The sequence below is a fragment of the Cinclus cinclus genome, chromosome Z (genome assembly GCF_963662255.1).
Source record: "Cinclus cinclus chromosome Z, bCinCin1.1, whole genome shotgun sequence".
Lineage (NCBI taxonomy): Eukaryota > Metazoa > Chordata > Aves > Passeriformes > Cinclidae > Cinclus > Cinclus cinclus.
Window position 1 is genome coordinate 46,680,824 of NC_085084.1, and position 14,895 is coordinate 46,695,718.

Here is a 14,895-nt window from a genome sequence, read left to right on the forward strand (position 1 = left end):
GTGGGCCCATGATACCTCAGGTCATCAGGGAAGAGACGCAACACCCAGATAGGCTTGTGATCAAGGGATGGGCTTACCCATGGACTCTGTATCCCAGGTTATCCATAACTGTGAAACATGTGCTGGGATCAGGCAGGCCAAGTAAAGCCTCTGTGGCAGGGTAGATGATGGTCAAAGTAGAAATAAGGGGAAGCCTGGCAGGTGGGTTTCCTCACACTCCTGCAGCCCTGCCAAAGCAAGTGCTACGTGCTCTTGTAAACAACCACTGGGTGGCTGGAGAAGTATCCTGTGCCTCACACCACTGCCTGGAACACCATCCGGGGCCTTGGAAAGCAAGTCCTGTAGTGACCTGGCACCCTTGAGAGAACTGAGGCACACAACAAGACTCATTTCCAAAGCAACCTCCTGGACTACCAGGCCAGGGAACACAGCACTGAGTGGCTGTATCACATTCCCTATCACTCACCAGCCTCTGGGAAGACTGAACAGTACAATGGACTGTTAAAAACCACATTGATAGCAATGGGTGGTGGGACCTCCAAGCATTGGGCTCTACATTTAGCTAAGGCTGCCTGGTTTAGTTAACACCCCAGTTTCTACCAGTAGTGCTGTCCCTGCCCAATCAAAACCCCCATGTACTGTTGAAGGGAATAAAGTCCCCATAATGCTTACAAGAAAAGTTTTAGGAAATACAGCTTGGATTAGTCCTGCCTCAAGCAAAGGCAAACCCATCCTTGGGATTATTTTTTGAGCATATTTGGTGGGTGAAGCAGAGGCACCAGGAAATGTGATGTGTACCTCAAAGGGATTTGATTTTGGGGTGAGAAGAGTCTGTAATGTTGAATTGTATGATATGGGTTGCTGAATGACACTACCAGCGTATACCAGAGCTACCATAAACAACGAGTAGGGACTGCTCCAGCAGTCATGAGCTCCTGATGCAGACTGCCACCACTACAGCACACCAGCCCTCCTGCCCTGGAGGATATCTAGGATGGATAGAACCCAAAAGTATGGACTAAATGAACTCAATAGGCAACTTGGAGGGACAGCCCTTGATTACAGAAATTATACCTGTGCTTGGGTGTATGTATATAGTTGTAAGGTGTAGGATCTGGGCATTATATAAATGGTAAAGAATAATGGGTGGATAATGTCCTAGTCTCAGACAAGACAGAGTTGATTTTTTGCAGTAGCTTGGAGAATGTGTGGCTAAGGCCCAGATGTTACTTGATAGAACCTCACTTCTTGTTGAAGAAATAAAATACACCTTCCAGAGGTATTGAAATTTTAAGTTCTAGTGATCCATTGAAGCAATCAAAAATACTTCTGACAGCTTTACTAATGAAACATATTCAAAACAAATGTTCTCAGGCTCTCTGGCCATGATAAACTGCTAACCCATATGTTAACAACAATTAACCATAAACTGAACCACAACATATACTAGCTCTGTCAGCCAATAGGCTTTTCAAACCTTTCTTTCTCCAGACATTCTCATTTCAGCATTTAAATTCCTCTTTGACTTTAGAAGGGAGAAGACAGAATAGATAAAGCATTCCTTCTTTATGGAGATGGAATAAGTTTTAGAAAAATAACTTATTTTCCATGATTAAAGAGACAGTGATCAACATCTGTGTCTTCAGTCTGACTAAAGCATCACTAACTCAAAAGGAGATAAGGAAGGTACCAAAACTGGGAAATACTTCAACATTGCCCTTACTGACTTGTGTGGAAGACAATGAACTGATGGAAATGGAATGAAGACTGTTACAGAAACATAGTTACCATCTGCTCTCAAGAAATATTCGGTAGCTCAGCATTTTTGCAGAGTGTCTGAAAAAAGAGCATAAGGCTCAAAAGCAAGAACTTCCATCTTCAATTCTAGCCAGCTGGAAATACAGCAGCAGCATATTTACCCTCAGGATCACCCTGAGTTTCTGGCTGAATCACTACACATGAATCCACAGCTCAGAATTTTTTAGGTCAGCACACAGAGGGCTCCGTGGATTCCAGATACAGAGTATGTGTTGCAGTACATCTTCCCCAGGTATTCACTGCTTCCAGTCACAAACAAGTTTGTTTAAAAAGCCAAGGGAAAATTTACAGGAAGTAAAATGTGTGTTCTTTTAAAAACCATAGACCACTCTGAAGGGTATATAGCAACTTGTTCCTGTCACATAAGATTTTTACCTCAGTTTCAGGCCCAATTCTTCATCTTTTGAACTGAAAAGATACCAAATATTGTTTCCTGGAGTAGCATTTCACTTCTTGATATTTCATACATTGGTTCCAATTCACTAAAATTACTTCTAGGAAACTTGAAACTGGAGAGGCTTCGGATATCTCAAAGGCTACTCTTTCCTAATTACACACTAATACAGATTTTTTTTTTCTGGCAATGTAGTATGAAAAACATTTTAAACCTTTATGGTTTGTTTCCACTGAGTAAAGAAAACAATGAGCAGACCAAAAATTAATTGGTGCTAACTTCTGTGCTTTTCTTCAGATGTTTTTACAAGCAATAATTAAAACCCATGTTTATTGTTATGCAAGCCCAGCTGTGTTCTTATTAGGCAAGTCTAAGTTCAACATTTCTATGTAAAAGAGGGCCTGTCCTCCCTCTGTTTGCTATGTTTCCACCTCCTCTGTGCGTAGGTGGGAGAGTGGGAGCTTGGGAATGTGAACTTGATCCAGCATTGATCAGTCAGGCAGCAAACTGTTATTGTTCTTTAGACAGCAAACATAACTCCTTTCTAGAACAGACAAGCTCAGTCATTCTGCACATAACACAGCTTTTGTGTTCAGCAGTGCAGTTAATAGGAAAAGGGAATGAAAATGACTGCTTGAGATTTATTAAACTCAAGACAGAATCTAATGAACAAACACATGGAATCCAGTCCACAATTATCTCAGAAACTGGACATTTGTTTCAAATGCACTTCAACTTCTTGAACTTGTGTGGATCTACTATCCTACTACAAGTACTTTACCTGTGTGCTGCATGACACTGAAAGGTAGTCTGAAGAAAAGCAGAACACTTGTGAAAATCTGGCTTTTAACTGGAGAGGCAAGCCAGTGTTTCAGTAGGTCACTAAACTAAAACCAGTACAACATCCTTCTCACCCTTAATGTAGACTCATGGTTCCAGCTGAGGACTTGAAAAACTTTTTTTTTCCTTAATTATTCAGTTAATGGAGACCCCTAAAACACTGTTTTAAACTTCACTTTTAGAAATTAGAATGACAGAGGCACTAAAATGTTATGGTCAATGCTTTTAAATCCAAATTTTAAAAATTACTGTCTACTTTGGGTTTCTCTAAATCAGCAACCATATGCAATGCAGAAGAAACCTACATCAAACCTTCTAAAATTATAACAAGAGTAAACCATGCCTGAGCTTGATGAGCTCTGTAACAAATTTGGGTCTTAACTGACCTTTAATGATTTACATATATATATAAGCTATTTTCTTGGACTTTTGAACTATTCTAGAAACTAAAATACACCACTGTTGTGTGTATGGAATGGCTAAGTAAATTACAAGGCCATTTTATGCCAACAACCTTCTTTAGATCAACAGAGATTCTATTTAAATAACAACTGACTTTAAAACCTTTTTGATACCTTGTTACAAACAAAATGTAAATTCTTTGTATACTATGATCAATCTAAAACTTTCAGGGGGATAGTCTTTACCTAAAGTGTTTTTCAAAAAGTCAAGAACATAAAGACGAAGTCTTTTTTGATTTGTTTATCTTCATGATTCATCTGAGTTTTATGCATGCTGTAGTACCATATACATTGTTTGATTACATTTTTGTACTTTCCTAAATCCCTTCTTCTAAGAAAATGAGATGCAATGTTGTCAGTACAACTGATAATTTCAGAAAAACCTCAGCACTGGTGGTTCATATTCCAAAACTTTCTTATTGTGCTTGTTATCATTACAGAAGACATTAAATAATTTATATTGACCTATACTTAATTAAATTTCTAAGAACTTTGGAAAGATCGTTTCATCTTCTAATCTGCAACCTTGCAAACATAAAAAAAAAAAAACCAACCAGCAAATTGTCTTGCGGGGAAATGCCGGGGATGCAAAGTGTGGTTTCCATATACAAGAATAAGTACATATCTTAAGGTAGCTGCTATGTTTTCTTCAGATTATTTCTCAAACAGAATTCAACCATCAATTGAATCAGTTATATTCTCTGCACTCATAGTAAAATGCACACAAAAATCTTTATCTTCAGATAAACCACTAATCAAGGAGGGCACCTCAAACTTCAGTATTTAAACAGCAACATTTTGTTCTTGGGACTAATAATTTAACACTACTTTTGAAACTAATTCTAACAGATTCACTACTGAACTCCATTAAGTATGGAATAAAATTATACCCTTTTCCTGTTTTTTTCTCCAGATCATTTATATTTGAATGAGATTTTTTTACTTAACAGATCATTCTCACTGCCAATACCTACTCATTTAGTGTATCTCAGCAAAAAATGAGCATTTCACTTATGTACTTGGTTCCAATGTTGCCATCTATGAATATGTAGTTATTATGTACATCTAGAAAGAAAAATGGCAAGATAAGGCATAACTAACAATAACAAGAAGTAGCAAGTTCATAATCCATAGCTTTAACTTACATTCTGATCCAGTAACAGTGATTTTAATGCAAGAAAAATGTTCAGGTACCCTCTGTAAAACCTGGGTGAACAACTGCTAGAGATAATCTAAGAGTTTAGAAAGAGTATTCTTTTAAAAAATATTTCAGTGTGGTTGGTTTGTTAGTTATTGACCATAGCTGCTACCTTGTGAAGCATTTTCCTGTAGAGCTATCTTTTCACCGGTACTTTTGTCTTGGTAAAAGGAAGCAGGAAATCTATAAAGCTTGTAACTGGGGCAAAAGCAAGGGCCCTCCTTAACAACACGTTGCTTTAGCAGAAATTGTATTAAGTACTTGAACTGCTGCTGTAACATCCTCCTAAAATTTATAACACCACAGAAGTACTTACTTGCATTGCTTTAGAACCCTATAAAAATTACATTTCAGTTCAAAATTTTAAATAGTTTTGCTATTACTTTCCTTTGCAATCCATTTCTTCTTCAAATAGGACAATAATGGAATCACAGAATGGTGTGGATTGAAAAGGACATTAAAGACTGTATAGTCCTAACTCACCTGCCATGGGTAGGGGCACATTCCACTAGACCAGGTTGCTCAAATCCAAGATTTGACCATTTAAATTTAACCATTTACAAACAAAATCAGAAAATGCTATTAATAAATTAATATTCACCACCAGAAGATTTCTGTTGACATTTTACTTCCAGATATGTTGATGATTTAGAAATAAGTCCATTAGTATATGGATATTAAACTACTGCTTCATCACAGCCATGAAAAGCACTCCAGATAGGAGAAAAGAATTGGCCAAAAAAAAGGCAACATTTTTACTGCTATAACTGCTGAAGCAGTACTCCAGTGTTCATTCAAGATTAGAAAACATGGTGCAGTAGTCTTGCAAGATACACTAAGAGCTGTACATACTCTGAAATACCTGTTGGCAATTCCAACCTTAAGGAAATACTGTTTAAGGTCAAACAGTGGATGAGAATTAAACTTTAATGGGAGGTTAATGTAACAAAAGGGACTAGGAGAAGGACACAACAGTGCTATCTCCTCTTTCAATTTTTCATAATTGTGAGGCAATGTTTGGGGTGTTTGTCCTAAAACTGGAAGCCATTTTATCATGACATAAGGCAACTCATGCCTAAGCAACCTGATTGCTTTCTATGATGGGGCAACTACCTAGATGGATGAGGGAAGAGCAGGGGATGTTGTCTAACTGGACTTCAGCAAGGCTTTAGACACCGTCTGCCAACAACCTCAGGAAGTGCAGACTACATGAGTGGACAGTGAGGTGGACTGAGCACTGGTTGAATCGCAAATCCCAGAGGGTTGTGTATGTTATCACAGAGTCTAGTTGGGAGCCTGTCACTTGGAGTGTCCCCCAAGGGTCAATACTGGGCCCAGTGCTGTTCAACTTGTTCTGCAGTGATTCAGACAAGCCCTTCTCAGCAGGTCACTGACAGCACAAAGCTGTGGGCAGTGGCCAATACTCCAGAGGGCTGTGTAGCCCTTCAGTAGGGCACTGACAGGGTGGAGAGATGAGCAGAGATAAACCATCTGAAAGTCAGTAAAGGCAAATTCAGGGTCTGCAAATTCAAATGTTACTGCACCTGGGAGGAATAACCTCAGATAATCAACCTGCTGGAAAGCAGCTCTGCCAAGAAGGACTTGGGGTCCTGGTGCACAACAAATTGTCCATGAGCCAGCAGTGTGCCCTGGTGGCCATGAAGGCCAGTGGGATCCTGGACATTAGGGAAAGCATTTTCAGCAGGTATGGGGAGGTGGTCCTGGCCCTGTACTCAGCCCTGGTGAGGCACATCTGGAGTGCTGTGTCCAGTTCTGGGCTCTTCAGGACAAGAGAGATGTGGAGCTCCTGGAGAGAGTCCAGTGGAGGGCTAAGAAGGTGAGTAGAAAACTGGAATATCTCACTTAAGGAAGGCTGAGGGAGCTGGGCCTGTTCAGCCTCAAGATAGGATGACTGAGAGAGGACCTCATCAATGTCTGTGAGTATCTGTGCCAAGAGGATGGATCCAGACTCTGCTTGGTGGTACTGAGCAATAGCACAAGAGGAAATGGGCAGAAACTGATGCACAGGAAGTTCCACCTGAATACAAGAAAGACATTTACTGTGTGGGTGACCAAACACTACAACAGGCTGCCCAGAAAGATTGTGGAGTCTCCCTCACTGAAGATATTCAACAACTGCCTGGATGCAATTCTAGGATGACCCTGCTTTAGTAGGGAAGTCAGACCAGGTGACCCCTGTGGTCCCTTTTAACCTGACTCATTCTGTGATACTGAGATTTGTAGGTTACAGTGCAGGAAACTAAAAATCATGAAGAAGGAGGCCAACCACCCTTTTTATTTTTCTTCCCCCCCCCCCCCCTTTTTTTGAACTAGAGAGTGAATGTGGAGAAGATGATTTTTATTATACAAGATACCAAATGATACCAAGATACAGAGGCAAGAAAGAATCAACATAGGAAATTTACCAGTAAATAATAGCATGTACCATTTCAAAAGAAAAAGAAAAAGTGATGACAACTGGAATGAGTTAAAGAAATAAATTTAGAAGTTTATGCAATGCAAAGACTACCTAATGTTTATTGATCTATTTATCAAACAGTGTACAACAGAGTTCAAAAAGGAGGAAAGACTTTAAGCTTATTCTAAAAAGGTTAATTACCTAGTATAGAACAAAAAACCCCCAGGTAATAGTAATTGGACAATATAAGACAAAGACAAGTTTGTGCAGAGCTGAGAAAAATCTTCTTAAAGAAGCATTTAACCTTTTAGCCTTAAATTCTAATTAAATATTGCATATACTGAATGAAACATTGAACTGTACTTAGAAAAACAAATCATCCTGAGCAGGTATGAAGTGGAGTACAGTGATTTCACAGGTGTTTTCCAGTTGTAAAGCTATTTAATTCTTCTACTCCCTGCTAGCATAACTCATTGTCTAAAGTTAGTGGTATTGACTCACTACTTATTTTCACATGACAAAGGGTCGCTATAATGCCCCAGTGACTCAGTGCTGAGACAGAAGTACATACTGAAGGTTGCATGATTTCATAAAATATATTTCCAGCCATGCAATGTGCTTGACCTTATATAACACCACCATGATGTGTTCCCAGGAAAAAGCCTTCATGGAAAGCTTGTATTTGAGAAATGCTTTATTTTCATCTTTTATATTCCTTATTGTTTTGTCTCTGAGAAAACCCTGATTAGTCATCCTGAAAACAACCATTGTGCAGTGGCACTTTTCCGTGTAAGAAAGAATTGGTCAGGTTATAACCACTCATTTTTTCCCATAGCATTAATCTTTAATACTTTCCCAAATAGCAAACTGGAAATGTTAGTTGGCATGCATGCAGGACTATTTTCTCATGGCAGCAAGTGAAATTATGATTTTATTTATTTGCATGACTCACTTACATCAAGTTATTCTTGATTATTGCTGGTATATACCTGAGCCTGGAAACTAGCCTGTATTTAGAAAAGACAAGACAAATTTTCCAAAACTGAAACAGTAGCAGAAATTGACAAATGTTTAAGTTCCAACAGTTTTAAGCGGCAAGTATAAAGGGGTGTACATATACATGTATATCTATATCTGTATCTATATCTATATCATCTATATCTATACCTGTATCATGTATATGTACATGTACATGTATATGTATATGTATCATGTATATGTATGCGTATATCTATATCTATATCTATATCTATATCTATATCTATATCTATATCTATATCTATATCTATATCTATCTATATGTCTGTGTCTGTGTCTATATCTATATCCCTGATGTTCCCTGAACAGAGTTGGAGAGAGAGCTTGGAATGGCAACTGTAAGAAAGCACAGATAAAGGAGTACAGGATCTTCAGTTAGATAGATGACATAACTTATGACTGTAAAGAATATGAAATGTAAAGAATACAAGATTCCTGTACTGCAAGGAGGATGGCAAAATTGCTTCAGCAGTCTGGGGAGTGGAAAGTAATTACCCTTATACATTTTTTTGCATACTTTTTTATACCCTTAGAGTGTCCTTAAGCTAGACATTGTTGTGAACATAGTGAGCTAAGGGGTGGCTAAGAACTCTGGTTTTAAGTGACCATTTGGTTACTGAATTTTAAAGAGTACTAGTTGCATACAGGGGTAGATTTGAATATAAATATAGAAGAAAGTTCTTGAAATCACCTTGATAGCTAATGCTGCAAATGCTGCAATTACTTGAGGTGAATCTTCTTTATATTCAATGAATGACATGAATTTCCTGTCCAAAATTCACCAAAACAAGGAAATAAAAAACACAGAAACACCACAGCAAGTATGAAACACAAAAATTCTTGTATGAGAAAGATATAGAGGAATCATGTTGGGACTTAAGTACAGCATGATGCACATTTCCCAATTCCATTGCAAAGTATAGTCTCTGCAATAAGGTGATTTCCTCTGCAAATGCAGTGAAGTCTTAGTATTTGAGATTTAAAATCTTTAAATTCTTGGTCAAGTAATTTCTCATAGTAGGCACTGCAGTATTAAGGGTGACTTTAACTGTCATGCTACAGGACTCCAGAATCAGTATAACACAGGTTATAAGCAGAAAGTTGTTGGATCTTGTGTGTAGGGTGCAGGATGCTACTTCTATGCCTGTGGGAAATCTTTGAAGCAGATACCCACCAGCTGCTTTTCAGTCACTCTAATACTGAAAGAAGTCGTAGTGGGTACTTTATACCTCATCCTGCTCACACTGACTGACTGGCTCTGTCATATGACTGTGCCCACAGGAGCTGACAGAAACCTTACTGTGAACACACCCTAGTCCACTCACCTAGTAAACTATATGAGAGAGACTAAATTCTGTGCCATTCCTGGACTGCTATTTATAAAGCAGGTAGGTCATCTGCACGTAAGTTGTGATATAGATCCATGTTATTAGTTTGCTGAAATAATCTAAATACTTTTAAAGGGGATTTCAATATCAGGTCCTGTAAACCACAAAAGCAGATCTACTGTATTTACAGTTCTGTAATCAGTACTTATAGTCATACTTACACTATAGATACTAACATATTGAGAGCTACTAAGCAACTTCTACAGTCTGAATTTCAGGAATAAAGGCTCCTCTAATGATTTAATAAAGCACAAAGAAAGTAAGTTTTCCTATTCACTGAATGATAACTCCAGTTCTTCTGATGAAATTGATTCCCTTAAGACCCTAAAAAGTGATGACGACAAGTATAAATCATCTTTAAAAGGCAAAAAAGAGGATCCTGGGACTTACCATTATCTCTGTGCCTGGAAAGATCATGGGTGACAGGGAGGTGATTTGAGACACCCAGTAGGACCTCATCAAGGGCAAGTCCTGCCTGACCAACTCTGGCCTTCTCTGATGGAATGATTCCATCAATGGAAAAGGGAAGGACTACAGATGTCATTTATCTGGACTACTGTAAAGCCTTTGACACAACATCCTTCTCTCTAAATTGGAGAGGGAGGGAATTGATGGGTGGACTACTAGATGGATAAGAAAGTGATTGGTCAATTGCATCCAGAGGGTAGTGGTGAATGACTCAGAGTCCAAATGAAGATCAGTGACAAGTGGGGTCCCTCAGGGGTCTGTATTAGGACCTGTGTTATTTAATATTTTCATTAAGGACATAGACATAAGGATCAAGTGCACCCTCAGCAAATTTGAAGGTGACACCAAGCTGAGTGGTGCAGTTAACACACCTGTAGGACAGGATGCCATCCAGAGGGACCTGGACAAGATCAAGAATTGGGCCCATGGGAATCTCATTCAATTTAACAAAACCAAGTACAAGGTGCTGCACCTGGGTCAGGACAACCCCTGGTGCCAGCACAGGCTGGGGATGAACAGATCAGAGCAGCCCTGTGAGAAGGACTTGGGGGTGCTGGTGGGTGAGAGGCTGGACATGACCCAGCCATGGGCACTCCCAGCCCAGAAAGCCAAACGTGTCCTGGGCTGCATCCAAAGTGTGGGCAGCAGGGGAGGGAGGGGATTCTGTCCCTCTGCTCTGCTCTGCTCTGGTGAGACCCCAGCTGGAACCCTGCATCCAGCTCTGGGGTCCAGCACAGGAAGGACATGGAACTGTGGGAGTGAGTGCAGAGGAAGGACACCAAGATGATCAGAGAGATGGAACACATCTCCTGTGAAGTACGGCTGAGAGTAGGGTTTGTTCAGTGCAGCCTTCCAGTACCTGAAGGGAGCCCACAGGAAAAATGGGAAGAGACATTTTACATGTAGTGACAGGACAAGGGGGAATGGATTAAACTGAGACAGTAGGTTTAGGTCAGATATGATGAGGAATTTCTTTTCTGTGAGAGCGGTGAGCACTATAACAGGTTTCCCAGAAAATGCTCCATCACTGGAAATGTTAAGGCCTAGTTGCATGGGGCTCTGAGCAACCTGGTCTAGTGGAAGGTGTACCCTGTCCATGGCAGGGGGGTTGGAACTAGATGATCTTTAATGTGCCTTTCAACCTAAACCATTTATAATTTTATGATCAACAGTATTATTGAGGGGGGAGGGAGAAAGAGAAAGAGAGAGAGACAGAGAGACAGAGAGACAGAGAGACAGAGAGACAGAGAGAGAGAGAGAGAGAGAGAGAGAGAGAGAAATAAGATGTCAGCATCACCATGCTGATGCTCAGAAGTAGAATACTAAAATAGAAAAATTCATGTTGACATTTTTTATAATATAAATTCCCAGGGAAATCTCTGTAGATATTAAAGAAAATTTAAAACAACTTACAAACCTGCTGGGTGGGGAAATATTTTTGATACATGTTTTGTTTACACAAGCAACAAATACTTGCAAGGTATAATGAAACTACTTACTATTCATCTGAGCAACTTATGGTACTCAGGAAAACAGAGTTTAGTTTGCACATCAGTCAAAACCATTTCCAATTCTTTAGTCTGCTCCCATCTTCCTAATTTGTGATTTTAAGTTGACTGTCAGACATTCATAAAACACATCCTCAAAAAGATACATGTAGATAAAATGCAAGAAAACTCTTCCATTTCAGGAGCCAGATCAGCCTCTTATAGCTACAGCTATGCAACATCAATATACTCCCCCATATAACTGAACTGGGATTTTGACAATGTGTGCGATTTTTTTTACCAAAACCAAAACCTTGGTTGAACATAGAATTAAAATCAAGGTTCCTCTTCTAGGAAATGACTGAGTATCAAGATGCATGATGAAACTGTCCCTTCCTCTCCTCCCTTCTAATTAATTTTACTTTCAATAACTTTACACCAAAAAACAAACTCTGCCTTGATTTTAGAGCATATTCAAATAGTCTTGAAACATTTTGATATCAGAGTACATCTTTCCCAAAAGCCTTCTACAGCATACAGGGATCAGTGGACATGCACATCTCTCGAGCTGTCAAGGGAAGAGCTCAATCAGAGTGTCTGGGTATAGATCAAGTTCTCTGAGCACTGTCAGAGCTCTCCAGTTATTTTGTCAATTCTACTTGTAAACATGCTCACTCAGTCATGCTGACTAAGCATTTACATTTTGCACATGGAAACCAGAACTTAGCATTCTAACTTTTAAAAGTTGGTGGGGGTTTTTAAATACTAATGCAAGTGGAGAAAAATTCAAGCACTAGGCAGGATAAATCACAAGCAACCTAGGGGATGCCTGCTTAGGGGAAATCAGTTAGAAACTGAGTCCTAAATGTATGCTAAAAAATTACTTTGTAAAAAATTGTATTTTACGAAGATTAATGCAAAGATTTGTTATCTCATCCCAGTTTTCATTCAAAATGAATAATCAGAGACTTCACATAGCACAGACACAACCAAGCATTTTCAGTTCACAGAATTTGAGTATAAATTCTTTTAGTATTAAAAGCAGAAAACAGTTTATTCTCAATGCTGGAACACCAGTAATAGATGTTATCTACACAGCAGATCTATAAGTAAGTCATAAAATTCACAAGCTATCAAAGTACAAATAATTTAACATTTAATTACTGCTGTCAGTAATGCTTCCAAGTAATTCATCTTCCAGCAACTGTGAACAATGCTCCTTTCACTTAGTAGACTCCATCATTATACTGGAAAGTATACTTTCATATGATGACAGTATTAATTTAGAGGATAAATTTTGTAAGGTTTGCCTTTGGCAGGTTTGTTGAGACAATGGAAGAAAAACCTGCAATTGGTAAAAGCTAAAGTCATACAAAGGTGTGGAAAAGTAGCTATCATCAAGACTGTTTCTTTAATATCATACCTGTTGTAAGTTCAGGTAGTGATTAAAAAAACATATAACATAATGAGAAAATCAAGACTCCAGAAAGAACTGTGACCTGGTATTTTATATTTACCTTTGGTATTCCAGAAGTATCAAGCCAGTCCTGGAAGATACTTTCTACAGTTAACCCAGACCTTAAAAAAAAAAAAAAACAAACCAAAAATTAGAACACATGCAAAAAAATACCATTTCTTTTCAAGTGAAAAATAACCCTTTAGAAGCTAGGCAAACCCTCTAAATTCAAGTATTAGTTACACTGAAGTGGAACAACCTTCTTGGGTCCTTTAAAAAATAAAACCATCAGAGGTCCTATGAGCAAATTAAAGGTAGATCAGTTTCTGTTTACTTAAAACTCAAATCATATATTCAGTGCTTATAAGGATTGACAGACAAAGTGTTATGTGGTAAATTACATTTATGAAACATGTAAAGTATGAATGGGTGCTCTGCTTCTTGTTACATGGATAAACTTTGGGATTTTAAGAAGTACAGACGGAATTCATTCTCAAAGCTACTAAGTGTCTAATATACTTGAGTTTTGTCATTTCTGGACTTTCTTTATATCCTGATAATATTCACAGTGAAATCATAGAATAGTCTGGAGCTTCAACAAAAGGAAATAGTTTGCCATGATGAAGCTATGTGAGACTGAAATAACCATGTGCATAAGTATTTGTAAATTCAGAAACTGCACTTTTATTTTTGTAGGTAGCTTCTGTGGTATTTACTTCAACTCTGCTGGAAGAAGTCTCAACTTGCAGGGATGCCAAATAAATATAAATTAATAAAATAAAAATAACTATAAAAAAACACACATGCAAGTAAAAAAGTAAGTTGAGTAAGCCCTCAACAAATATAAATATTCTGAGAATCAGAACAAATGTGTATGGTCCTGTGCATGGTAATTCCTTGCCAAGACTCATTCTAATGCTTGCAGTTACTTTCACATGTGTAATGCAGACTCAACCAACAAAGCATTCATGAAAAGAACAGCCATTTCCAAGCTGTGAATCAGGAAGGCAAACAACCCAATAAACAATTTTAACTGATCGTATGCTTTTAATAATCACAACAGTCAAGAAGGAGCATTTCTACATAGCTAGGATTCTGAATTTTCAGGAAATTACCACTGTGTGTGTTAGATCACTATATAAACAAATTTTCTACAGAAAAATGAACATATATGTGATGCTTGTTTAGTGCTCTACATTAAAATAAAAGACTAAACATCCAGACTTTTTCCTCGTTATTTGTGCAAACTTATTAAATTTAGAATATGTGACTGCCAATCCTTCAGATGATAATTATCTTCATCTTACCACTGTGCTCTAAAAATTGGTGTCTAGTCTTAAATCAGATTAGCTGAACCCCTTGACTGGGAATAGTGATAAAGAGATATATTTCCAAACAGTCAGTCCATTTATTTTCCCCAGAAGATGATGGTCTTGATTTCTTATTTCTGTCTGGTTGCTAAAAGGGGTGCATACAGAACTATCTTAGAACTGGACACCAAAATTTTATATAGGCAAAGGTAGATCACTTGGATTGTACCACTTATTCTGTCTCAAGAAGCATAAGCAGGATAAACATTTTTGTTAATTGTTGTTGCATGAATTTAACCCAATACAGCTTAGTGTGTTAATGCTGAAGCAGAGCTAGAAGCTGGGGAAAATTCCCTTAGTAGAACATTTGATTTGTCTTACCAAGGGATAAGAAAGACAGCCTCACCATGTCAGCTAATCCTTTTTTCCCCATCTCCAGAAATCAAACCTATAGTGTGAGAAAAAAATCTCCACAAAATAACCTATGTTACATTTGCTGTGCAGAGCTGTTGCTTAATATACCCTCTATTTAATTTCAAAAACTGGCTTTGATATGAGCTTATGACACTGAGGGGAATCACACTGTTTTGACATCACACTAATCCAGGCAGAAACCAC

The 14,895-nt window shown here is 38.3% G+C and overlaps 1 protein-coding gene across 1 annotated transcript in view; it reads right to left on the bottom strand.

Moving 5' to 3' along the window:
* The window catches only part of AOPEP (aminopeptidase O (putative)), a 167,776-nt gene that overhangs the window by 79,535 nt on the left and 73,346 nt on the right, over positions 1 to 14,895 (bottom strand). Inside the window, exon 10 of the mRNA XM_062513137.1 lies at positions 13,029 to 13,089. Coding sequence (XP_062369121.1) covers positions 13,029 to 13,089 — 61 coding nt within the window. The remainder of the gene's footprint in view (positions 1 to 13,028; positions 13,090 to 14,895) is intronic.